Source organism: Tyto alba, unplaced genomic scaffold (genome assembly GCF_018691265.1).
Source record: "Tyto alba isolate M040663 unplaced genomic scaffold, T.alba_DEE_v4.0 Super-Scaffold_16, whole genome shotgun sequence".
Lineage (NCBI taxonomy): Eukaryota > Metazoa > Chordata > Aves > Strigiformes > Tytonidae > Tyto > Tyto alba.
The window spans coordinates 28,187,760-28,200,101 of record NW_024881278.1 but is presented as its reverse complement, the minus strand read 5'-3'; the positions used below and the strand labels follow the sequence as shown (position 1 = coordinate 28,200,101).

At 34.3% G+C, this 12,342-nt stretch overlaps 1 protein-coding gene across 1 annotated transcript in view; it reads left to right on the top strand.

Annotated features, from left to right (window-relative positions):
* Window positions 1–12,342, top strand: part of DNAH8 (dynein axonemal heavy chain 8) — a 138,695-nt gene that overhangs the window by 37,466 nt on the left and 88,887 nt on the right. The window contains exons 25-32 of the mRNA XM_042789612.1: window positions 38–233; window positions 2,645–2,841; window positions 4,462–4,588; window positions 6,816–7,051; window positions 9,044–9,148; window positions 10,116–10,229; window positions 10,822–10,884; window positions 12,051–12,151. Coding sequence (XP_042645546.1) covers window positions 38–233; window positions 2,645–2,841; window positions 4,462–4,588; window positions 6,816–7,051; window positions 9,044–9,148; window positions 10,116–10,229; window positions 10,822–10,884; window positions 12,051–12,151 — 1,139 coding nt within the window. The remainder of the gene's footprint in view (window positions 1–37; window positions 234–2,644; window positions 2,842–4,461; window positions 4,589–6,815; window positions 7,052–9,043; window positions 9,149–10,115; window positions 10,230–10,821; window positions 10,885–12,050; window positions 12,152–12,342) is intronic.

Genomic DNA, 12,342 nt, shown 5'->3' with positions numbered 1-12,342 from the left:
GCGTTTATTTCAACAATATTTCGACTGTTTTATATAGGTAATGGTTCCCAGTTTAGATGATATACAGCAAGCCATCAATCGCATGATTCAGTTAATACTGGAAGTAAGTCGTGGAGTTGCTCAGTGGGGACAGAGACATTTGAAAAAATCTTGTTTAAAAACAGAATCAGGCTCACAGCAGCAATCTTCAGCAAGCTTTGGATCCCCAGGAAAAACAGCCAAAAAAAAGGAAAGTAAGTGGTTTGGTTAGGGGTTTTTTTTGGTGTTTTTTTTTTTGTTTTTTTTTTTTTTAGTTATTTCAACTTTTTACTCTAATAAAAATGCCATGTATGAGTATTTGTGAATAAGCTCACTTTTGTTCAAGGAGGCCAACTGTGGATTATCTTGAATTAATTTGTTGGGTTTCTTAGATGTATTTTTCAGAAATTACTTTTCAGGCTTACATATGTGTTAGAACTCTGAGCAAAATAATATTAGAAAAATTGCTAAATTCTGAATCTCCTATTTAATTTGAGGCAAAGTAAGCTGGTCTCTTTAAGACCTTTGTAAGGTCTTTTTACCTACTTACTGTGGAATGTAGCTGTACTGATACAGTTGAAACCATAAACAATGATTGTAGACTAGCTCTCAATGGAATATTGAGCTAGTCTGATAATTAGATTTCTGTAAATATTTTAATTGTCAGCTATTCCTAGAATAGGTTATAAAACACTTGAAGTGTTTGTTCAGGTGGATATTAAGACTGTAGATAGACCTGCATCCATTTTAGTCAGATACTTTTTTCCTTAATATTATTTCTAAGCATCTCTAAATATGTTTTGCAAGCATCCACAAAAGCTCAAATACATTTTTGCCTTCATGTTCTCTTAGCTGCTTGGCTGAGCCAGTGACCTGCAATACAGTTATATCTCTGTTGTGATTCCTTTGGAAATTCTTTAGCATCTTGGAAAGTTTTTCTTTTTGACAGTCCAGAGCTGGGAATTAATTCTTCTACTGATTTACTTTGTATGTATGATTTTAGCCTCTTTAATGGGCTTCAAGCAGGTTGGCAGGAAACTATCCTCGTCAGACAGTCATAGCCTTTTCCTCTGCTTTGTCAGAATACATCAACAAGTAATCATTTTCATTACCTCTAAAATACTCACCAGCAACCCCCACAGGCACGTTAATGTTTGGTCAATGAGATCTATGGAGTACACTGGCAAGGGTGAATCAATCTGAGACTTTTTCCAGTAACCAGGTCCCAAAAAAGGACTTCAGACTAAAAGAGAACTTGCAGTTACACTGAATCCCCCCACATTAAACAATGTGTGTGGTGGGAAGAGTGGATTTTTCTTCTATATTCTCTCAATGCCTGAGCATTTTGAAGCAGATTTGTTATACTGAAGGGGTCATTAGATCTCAGGGATATCAGTGTTTGTATTGACCCTGATTGTCTCAGCAATTAATCAAAAATGAAGGAAGGACATGATAAGTTGTGTTTTATTTTCCTTCTATTTGAGTTTACTTGTAGTTCTTAAAGGAGACATGCTCCCATTTCAACATCAGCAGTGTAACTGGAGTAGCAGCTACCAGTGTCTAGTGTCTAAACTGCCTTTGAAAGCATATTTGGAGGCAAGAGGTTTAGTTTTGTTTTTTTTTTTTTTTAATTTCTTCATTCAGTTCTAACCTCTTTCAGACAAGACTCAAAAGACTTTGTTAGCAGTTTGTAAGACAAGTGCAGGTCTAAAACACGATTAACTTTATTTCTGAACTCATTATCAACATAAGAAGGACATGTACCTGTTGGAGTGAGTCCAGAAGAGGACCATAAGGATTATCAAAGGGCTGGAGCACCTCTTCTATGAAGAAAGGCTGAGAGAGCTGGGGTTGTTCAGCCTAGAGAAGGGGCTCTGGGGAGACCTTACAGCAGCCCTCCAGTGCTTAAAGGGGGCCTATTGAAAAGCCATAGAGGGGCTTTTTACAAGATCATGTAGTGATAGGACAGGGGGTAATGGCTTTAAACTGAAAGAGGGTAGATTTATGTTAGATATAAGGAAGAAATTCGTTACTGTGTGGGTGGTGAGACACTGGAACAGGTTACCCAGAGAGGCTGTGGATGGCAGGGGGGTTGGAATTAGATGATCTTTAAGGTCCCTTCCAACCCAAACCATTCTGTGATTAATATGTGACTTAACAAAGTTTAGCATGTTTTTTGAAACCACCAAATGGAATAACAAGAAGCTATTTATTTGAAGCATGTTAGAGTTCAAGAAACTTACACTGTTTTAAGGGGTTTATACAATTAAAAATCTTTAATTACATGAATTTAAAAAGAATATAAAATAATACCATGGTTATGAGGCTTTGTCACGTTCTAGTTACAACTAAATTACAGTGGAGAAAATAAAATTTGTGAATTAAGAAGGCTATTTTCTCTCCACTTGGAAACATTCACTCTACACTGAACTTGCTCTGGCTGTATAGAGCCTGGTCTGACCTAGCCCTTGATACTTGCATATTAAGGAGTCAGATGGACGTTTGAAGAAAGATATTCAGCCTTACTGAAGAGCGTAGTTGCTTAGCTTGGTGAGTGTAGATTTAGAAGAGAATTCTGAACAGACTTTTAATAGTTCATTCATTTACATATCGTTTTATTTTACAGAAGCAGTTGAAGATGATGTGCTTGTCAGAAAGCTAAGAAATTTTTACTCAGGTGTTGCAGAACATGAAGATATTTCAAAATTAGTTGTGCTGCTCTCTTCTTCTGTTAATTCTATAAGAGAACTAGTTAGTGAAGTTCTGCAAGACTTTCAGAAGTACAAGGTGCTGTGGACAGAAGATAGAGATGTCAAAATTCAGGTGAATTTAATGATGATCATCTACAGGGCTGTTGTCCATTAATCTTATCTTTTGAAATCAGAAAACATTGAGGGGGGGGGGGAAATCAAGGAAAAAAGGTGTATAAAACACATTAACAGCTGATATTCTTGTCTTTCAGTAGTAGTAGTATATTTCCTTAGCAGAAGTAATGACATGCTACCTAATTTTTGCATTGGGGTTTGGCTTTTCCTGCTTCTGTGCCATTCTAGATACTGATAAACTGGTCCTAATTTATTAATTGCTTTATTTTTTGTTTGTGGACCTCTGGATTTTAGGCCACAAGAAACTACCCTGGTCTGACATGATGTATGCCACAACCCATAGAAATTCCCACAGCATCAGTGCTGATAATTGTATACTTTTCTCTATGGAAATTGTTTACTTTGAGTTTAATACATATTCTTTATTCATCACCCTTCCTGTAGATATTTCAGGAAGTGAGTTTTGCATTCTCTATTCCAAGTAGAATCCCCTACTCAATTCATGGTTGTTTGAACTCTAAGTTGAATCCTCAAGTGTGGTAGAAAAATTCAGCATCTACTACAGCAAGAAAAAGTTAGTTTCCAGGAATTGGAAGTCTCTGGGACTCCTGCTTCAGAATATTTCACACTGTTCTTCTAAAATAGAGTTTTAATTTAGAGTTTGAATTTAGAGGTTCAGTAGAAGAAAGTTGGCTTCTATATGTACTTTATTTAACTTTGGCTTAATTTAGTTTTTTATTTAATAGACTATATTATATATAATTAGATCTGTGAATATTGCATCACCTTTTTTACTACAGGAGCACCGGTATCTTTTGAGTGTCACAGTGCAAGTTTTGCAGTTTATATAAGCTAAAAAAACCCACTTTATATGCAGAGCTGAGAATTTACTGTTAGTCTAAATAAAATTTTAAGTCTAATCAAATAAATATTATTTGTTTGATCTAGTTACTACTGAAGAAAAGGATATAGAGAAAGCCTCAATAATAATGTAGCTAAGTTTTATACACACATGTCCAAGTTGCTACATTCTTTCTTTAGCACTATTCTAACCCTTCCACTGCCTGTCTGGGTACTCTCAGACAAAAGAATAGAACTGGAAAGCAGCTTTCAGCATTTATTTCTTGCCCATGCAGTGGCATATTGAAGAGCTCTTGTGTAACATTTCTGAAATCCAGCTTTTCAGAATCACAAAACTTTTCTACACTTGAGTTCTGCTCATGGAACTACTTAGAAAATGTGTTTTGCTGTGATTATTTCACTAATAATAGGGCTAATGGTGTAGTCTTTCTGCAACTGTGGACAGGGGATTTTTTTTATCTCTGCTTTGTTACCTGTTTTTTCACAAAGCCAGTAGGCACTTAATATACCTTGGATATCTGTTTCTCTGTTAAATTTGATTGAAATTTCCCAACAAGTTTGAGAGTTACTGATGGAGAAATTGATAAACGTGAATCCCTCATCACATCCATTTTACTGTCTTAGCAAGGCTATAGAAGGCTAAAACCAGGTATACTAATAGTATACATTTTCAGTGATTCCAGAATAACTGTTGCCACTAGTTTTATAAAAATATGAAAAAGGACATTTGTTGATTGATATTTTAAACTACACACAGCAATTTTTGGCTAGCAGTCCATCTCTGACTGAAATTAAAGAAGAAATACTTCACTACTCTATGTTTGAGCAAGAGACGGAAGATTTTAAACCCATTATTCTTCTTGGTCCAATTGAATTGCATACAGGTATGACATTTTCTTATCCTTGTGTGTATAGTAAGATAATTAATATAATAGTCATTATTTTTTGTTTGTTTGTTTGTTTTTGTTTTTGTTTTTTTTTCTTGGAAATAAATGCTTACAATATGTATAGAAATTACTGAAGAGACCTCCTTGCCTGATGAGCCAGGGCTCACTCAAACCTTTCTAAGAAATCTGATTTGAAAATATCTTCCGTTCTCCTTGCTTTCTTCTCTTTGGAGTGGTGAAATTAAACTCTGTCATGACTGTGAAGTTATCATGGAGACTTGCTAAAGAGTTAATGAACGTATATTGACACTGATTAGATCACGCCTGGCACTCCTCTCTAGCACCGGGTCAGTGATTATAAAGAGCATTGGAAACATAAATCACCTTCTTTGGTATTGGCACAAGACTAGCACATAACTGCATAGCTTTTATAATGCATAACTGCATTAGCTTTTTTTTCACTGTCAATGTTTGTTTCAGCGGGAGATATGTCTGCTTAGCCATTTCCATGTTTATCACCCATAGCTTGCAGAATATCGTGTGTTTTCCTGTTCACCTCTAGTGTCTTTAAAGGTAGAGAAGCTGGCACCAAAACCTGGTGTTGGAATGCATTCCCTCACACAGCATGTGTTCCCTCAGATCTATACAGCACCATGCCTCAGTACCTGTCCTTCTGTGGCCCTGACAACCTGGTACTCATTGATCATATTACTCTGAAGAACAGTCAGGTGTGGAAAAATGTATTCTTTCTTTCCAGGCCACTGCTTGTTGAAGAATTAAGATGTTTGTGCTATGACAGAGAAGCAAGGATTTCAATTATGCTTATTGCTCTCACCTTGCAGATTATTATGTAGCTAACATCTTGTCTGGACCAGTGACACTTTTTTTTTTTTTTCCCCACTTTCTGTGGCAGATGTTAGCATGGTTGCTATCTAGGGGCAAGTAGTAACTGTATCCCTTTCCAAATATCAGTGTGGTCACGTTTCTAATGAGCAACCCCCACCTTCTGAGAGATTTGACTGATTAGACTGAGAAATCATCTCTGTACAACTTGTCTTCCTTGCACATCAGAGAAGACAGAAGTCCTGCACTTTGATGGTTAGAGTTCATTTCAGGATCTTGGTGGCGTGTTATCCCTAGCTTTCTTTCAGTGAATAAGCAAAATTGTCAGACTACTAACTGCATATTCTCATCCAGTTCCTGAATGCATCTTCTTATTAATGAGGCCCCTCTGAAGACAATAAATTTGCTCTGGAGAACTCTTGCTGTCTATTACTCTGTGGCCAAGTGTGATAAGAAGCAGTGTATCCAAAAGAACATGAATTTTGTTGATGATCACATTACTCCTTCATCTGTGACCACTGCATCAGAGGGAGCTAAGTCCTCCAAGTTCAAGAACAAGGATATTAAATGTTTTTATGATCTAGAGAAGGAGATATTTTCTCATATTCAATTTAGTTTGGGGAATTGATTTATTATAATTTATATATCCTAGCTTCTGGACAGGGCACAGCACTTTTCTTGAATTACCCCTGGCCTTCAGGAATTAGATTTTTAATGCTAATGACCACATTATAAAAGAAGAAACTATATCTGCTGTAAAATTTGTTTTGTGAGCAGAAAGGTTATATGCTGTTAGTATCTTTTGCTTTCTTTCACCAGAGTACAAAATGCTGCCTATTAAAATCCTAATTTGTTTTGATAATAAATTAGAATGCCAGTGATTGGTGTTTCTGTCTCTTCAGTGTTGGTTTGTGTTTATGTATTAACTGCATATGATACGATGTGACACCTTACAGTTTTAATTGCGAACTATTCCAAATCCCAATATTGAAATCCCGAAATGCCATTTCCTCAATGTCTATAAACCATTTAAATATCACTGCTCTTTAAGCATTTAGTTAATATATATCAAAGGTATTCTCTGAAAATCTACAGTAGGCATTTTCTTCTTTGTTACCATCTTCTCTATATGTTCAATTAGAGAAGCTTACCATAATATACGTAGATAAACTTATCATAATGTACAATAAAACAACAGAAATATATTTAAGTGTAGTTGAAATTGTTTTGAAACTTTTAAAATGCAGTGATTGGATTGCCTGTCTGGTTTTCCTTATTGCTGTTAAAGAACCATATGTGATGATGTGGTGGTTTCTTTACAGAAAAAAATAAGATGTAGATTGAATAATTTTTTTTTTTTTTTTTTTTTTTTTTAAATCAGGACCATTGAAAATAGCATTAGCAATTGAAGCCAAAGCTTGGAAGATGCTCCTCTGTCGTTACTTAAATGAGGAATATAAAAAGAAAATGACAGACATGATGTCGTTCATAACTGAATATTTAAAGAAATTGTCTCGACCTCTGTGTGACTTGGATGATGTCAGATTTGCAATGGAAGCTTTATCTACCATACGTGATAATAACATACAAATGGATATGACTCTGGGACCTATTGAAGTAAGATGACTTTTAATTTTTGTATCCTGATTCAAATGATATTGTATAATAGGAATCATGAGATAAACTAAGAACCCAAACAATAAGTTTAGTGTTCTGAAGGATCTAGCCTAAAGGTGGGAAACAAAATAATATTTTTGTGGTTATTTTTATTATAAATTATTAATCAGTATCAGATACTTTGCTAGGTACTGTATAAATGCTGAACAGAAAAAAATATTCTCAAATAAATTACAACATAAATACAATCCAGATAACAGGCAGAAATAAGCAGATGAGATCACAAGGAAGCAATATTCTCCCTTTTGCTGTGTGTTTTTTATTAGCCTTAATCCTCTTAATTTTTCTGTATCTATAAACAAACATCTTGATCATCTAACCCCTTTAAATACAACCAACAAGTTTCCAGATGACACAAAACTGGGAGGAGTGGCTGACACACCAGATGGTTGTACTGCCTTTCAGAGGGACCTGAATGGAGAAATGGGCTAACAGGAACCTCATGAAGTTCAACAAAGGGAGACGCCAAGTCCTGTTCCAGGAGATGAATAACCCTAGGCACCAGTGTAGACTGGGCAGAAAGTAGCTTTGCAGAAAAATAACTGAGTTTCTTGGTGTACACTAAGTTGAACATAAGCCAGCAAAGTGTCCTTGCAGCAAAGGTTAAGGGTATCCTGAGCTGTATTGGGAGTTGTGTTGCCAGCAGGTTGAGGGAGGTGATCTCCTCTACTCTGGGGTATCAGGCTTATCCAGAGTGCTGTGTCCAGTTCTGGGCTTCCCAATACAAGGGAGACGTGGACATACTGGAGTTAGTTCAGCAAAAGCTGATTAAGCAATTGGAGGATGACATATGAGGAGAGGGTAAGAGAGCTGAGAATACTTGTTCTGGAGAAGGAAGGTTCAGGAGATATTTTATCAATGTGTATAATTACCTGATAGGGGCTAGAAGGAAGAGGGAACCAGCCTCTTCTCAGTGGCAGCCAGTAAGAGGACAAGAGGCAATGAGCACAAATTGAAATACAGCAAATCCCATTTAAATATAAGAAAAATTTACTGTGACTAAGTGCTCAAACACTGGAACGGATTACTCAGAGGGGTTGTAGACTCTCCATTCTTGAAGATATTAAAAACCTGACTGGACATGATCCTGGGCATCCTGATTTAGGTGAACCCTGATCTGAGTAGGGGGGGTTTGACTAGGAAATCTCCAGAGGCCCCTTTCAACCTCAGTGTTTCATTCTACACCCCTGTTAGAAGCTGAAAAGGAGGGAATTCTAAATGTAGATATCTGCATGGAATAAATGACTGTGTTTATCAACTATCACAGACTGCACAGAATACAAGTTGTAGGTCAAGAGAACAGCTAATATAATGCACGCTGCTCTTTGTCTTCATTAGCAAATACTTTGCCTACTTATTGGGAAACTAAAAAATACTAAAATTATCTTATTTTTAAATGCTTTGTGTGCAGGAGGAAGATAATAAAGCAGAAGGTATGCAAACAAATTGCAAATGAGAACAGGCAATAAGAACTATTCTGTAACAAAGACATATGTAGGCATTTCATAGTTTGGCACACATAGTAATAAATATTTTTTAGATTGTATGGCAAAACATTTAAAAATGTGTAGTTTAATCTGCATAACTATTCAGAGTTAGGAAAAATTAATCAAAATCTACATTCAGGTGGATTGTACATCAGTGGAATAAGATACCATTGAGATGATAAAATGTTACATATTTTTAATATTAAATTTACTGTGTATATTTTTCATAGTATTTCATCAAAGACATCTTTGAAGAAATACTTTTTGCTGTTCTCTCCTAGTTCTTCATTCATCATCCCTATTTTAAAAAAAACAAATATTTTATGCCTAAATCACATGAGCAGATTTTCTTTGAAATGTTTCTTACAAATTAGATTTATGTTCCTGCAAATGAACATAAAATACATCATTCCTAAAGTTGTTTTTTTTTTTTTTTTTCATGTAGGAAGCCTATGCCATTTTAAATACATTTGAAATTGAGGTTACAAAAGAGGAATCAGAAGGAGTTGATACACTCAGATATTCTTTTAATAAATTACAGACCAAAGTTGTAAGTATATTATACTATGTTATTTTCTATTTGTCTTCATGTGCTTTTTTCAGAGTATAAATGACGGTGTGGGACCAGTTGTCTCTCCACTCGGTCTTCTTACTCTTGGCCTCAGTTGCACACTAGTGTCTATAAATTTTATTAGTATGTTCATTTTCTAATTTCATTTTATAGAGGTCTTTATTTAAATAGTATTGTAGCTTTTAGATATATGCTTAAAACCTGCAAGAAAATGAGAAATTTATTATATCTTTCTGCTCTCCTTCTTTTCCAGCTTTTGTGTCATTCTTGTCTGATCAGGAACATTACTACCCTTAGATTACCTGTTTTTAAGTGCATTATCTATCTTTATCACTTAGGACAGCCTTGTATCCCTTAAAAGCTCAGTGTTTATTTTCTGTAGTATAAAAGGTTAGATGGAAATATGTAGATATTTTGTTGAAACAATTAAGTTATATCCTGTCCCACAGATTAATCACTCTGGAAAGGACTCAAGAGTATATTTTACTTCTGCATTTCACGCAGCTCCTGGTTCTTTCTCTCAAGCTTTTGAATAAAGAATAAGAAAGTTGTTTAAGAGAAGGCTGCACTGTCCATAAGGAAGAGGACCCTAACACTTTGGGTTTTGAGAGTTTTTTTCAGAGGGAAGGAAGGAAGAGAATAGGATCTTTTTTTCCTCTCTTTTTCCCTGTCCTTTTTGCCCCTGCCCCCTGTAATGAAACATGTTTGCTTATAGGTGGAGGGGAGATTTTGTTACGGATTTTGGTTATTTTTTTTTTCTCTCCACTTTTCATGTCAAAAATTGACCATATAGCACCATAAAAGTAAAAAAGGACAATCTATTTAGTTTTAAATAATTTTTGTTCAGATTTCTAATACATTTATTTATAATTTTGATTTATATATAACTCAAGCATCTGTTCCTAGTTTTTAAAGAAATAACTGATTTTAATCTTTTGTATATCAGACCAGAGTTCAAGATGTGTTGGTTCAAGTTCAGCCCCAATTTAAGAGTAATTTGCTAGAATCAGTTGCTGTTTTTCAGGAGGATGTATCAAACTTTGAAATGTCATATGAAACGGTAAATTAATTTAATAGTTACTTGTAAGACTTGTACTCAGTTTTTCAATATTTTTGGTTTGCAGCAGTTGGGTGCCAGAATTTTATTCTGCTCAGCTACAGGATATTTGATGCCATAGTTTCTAAGCAGACATCATTGTAGGTCAAACTTTTCAGTATGAAGAAATAGCAGTACACACAACCCTGTAAGGAAAGAAAAGAATCCCTTGTGGTACAACTTACCATGAAATCTTAAATTAATGTAGAAATGAATTTAGAAATTGTAGTACATGTTGTGGCATCTTTGCTCACATATCAACATTGAAAAAGATGGTCTCAGGCCATTCACTGTGTATTTTATTTTCAGCAAAAGAACAAAATACGAAAAATGAAAGTCTAATCCTGTCGAGTTTAATTTAGATAAAGAATTTTCAATTTCATAAAAGTTATATTTTCTTAGATCTACCATTATAAGTATTGCATTACCAAGATACATAACCTGATTGCATTTTGACTACCAGAAAAATGTATTTTGTGATGACCTGTAAATATACAGTGTCTTTCAGTCACTTTGAGAATTAATGTTCAGTTTTTGTTAACTGCTTCTTTGAAAGGAAGGACCTATGGTTCCAGGTATTTCATATCAAGAAGCTAGTAACAGGCTACAGATCTTTCAGGTGAGAAAATAAACTGTTGAGTTTCCAAATAATTAAAGTTAGATCTGCTATTGCTTATCAAAACAAGTTTAGAAAAAGGCAAATTTACAATCATTGTTAAATGTGGCTTCATGGATATTCTGTGTAGTATTATGTTAACTATACTTTAGTTTCTATCAGGCAGTGTTTTCCTTAATGTGGAAGGATGATTGATGTGTAACCTTGCTTCATGCTTCAGGTTTTGTGAGCAGAAATTTTCAACTTGAAGTAATAAAAACAGTAGACAAGGGAAGAGTCAAGTACAACTCAATAATGACTGAAAAGAAGCCAGGTTACATATCAGTCACATTAACCAATCTTTTAATCTTTTAAAGATCAAATTTTCCATTAGATAATTGTCTTTCAACTTGATATTTGTTTGTTATGAACATTAGTGCATGGGTCCATAACTGGATTTTAATCTATTTTTAATCCTTCTTCCTTTCTCTGCAAGTTACAGTAACTTGAAGATTTTTTTTCAACAGAACTTTTGTCAGTCTCTTACCTATTGTATAGACTCTGTAAAAAGTAAATTCAAAGTTTGTGAAAAGCACTATGTAACTAACAGAAGGTGCTTAAAGCTCCTAATGCATCTAATATATACTGAAGATTGAGTGGTTTTGGTTGAACTGACTGTATTTATTACTTTACCAACAGAATGCTTTGTACTTATGGATAGTAACTGCCAAAATAAATTTTCTTTCCGTTTTTCTATGTTGATCATATCCTTTGGACAGCAGTTATACTTTGAAAGTAATTGTATTTTTTTGGCACTTTTCAGTGTTTTTTTCAGGCTGTATATTTTACTGATACAAATTTTTTTTTTTTTTTTGGTTTTTTTTTGTTTTCCTCTCGACGATGTGGAATACCTTTTACATCCTGTTTTTAGAAAATTTTTCTTCAATTTATCACTTCTTATATAAACTTTCACCATTTGAATTCAATATATGGATTTGAGTATTACATGAGAACAGTTCAAAATTTTAGATCAAAGATATTTTTAGAAATTTAAAAATGCTTCTAATTGAATTATTTTAAGACAATTTTGGAACTGTTTAATGATTTATTATTAGACAATTTTAAATTAAAACTTATATTATATTATAATCGTATTTTCATTTTGTCTGTATGAATCCTAATTTTATCAGGCTAACTTTGATGAGTTGTGGAGAAAGTTCATCACATACTCATCTGGTGAACAGTTGTTTGGATTGCCTGTCACAGACTATGAAGTTTTGCATAAAGTCAGGTAACTGTGGAATACTGCTGTCTGTCTTAGGTGTTTATTAAGTATGTTAGGAAGGTTTAGGGTATACCAAAGAGAGAAATATTACAATATGGAAGGTTTCCATTGCCTGAAATTAAATAATAAAAAAAAAATCTATGAAAATTTTAGAGGTCTAATGAATTTGCCAATAAGAAATATTTATTTGTTATGTT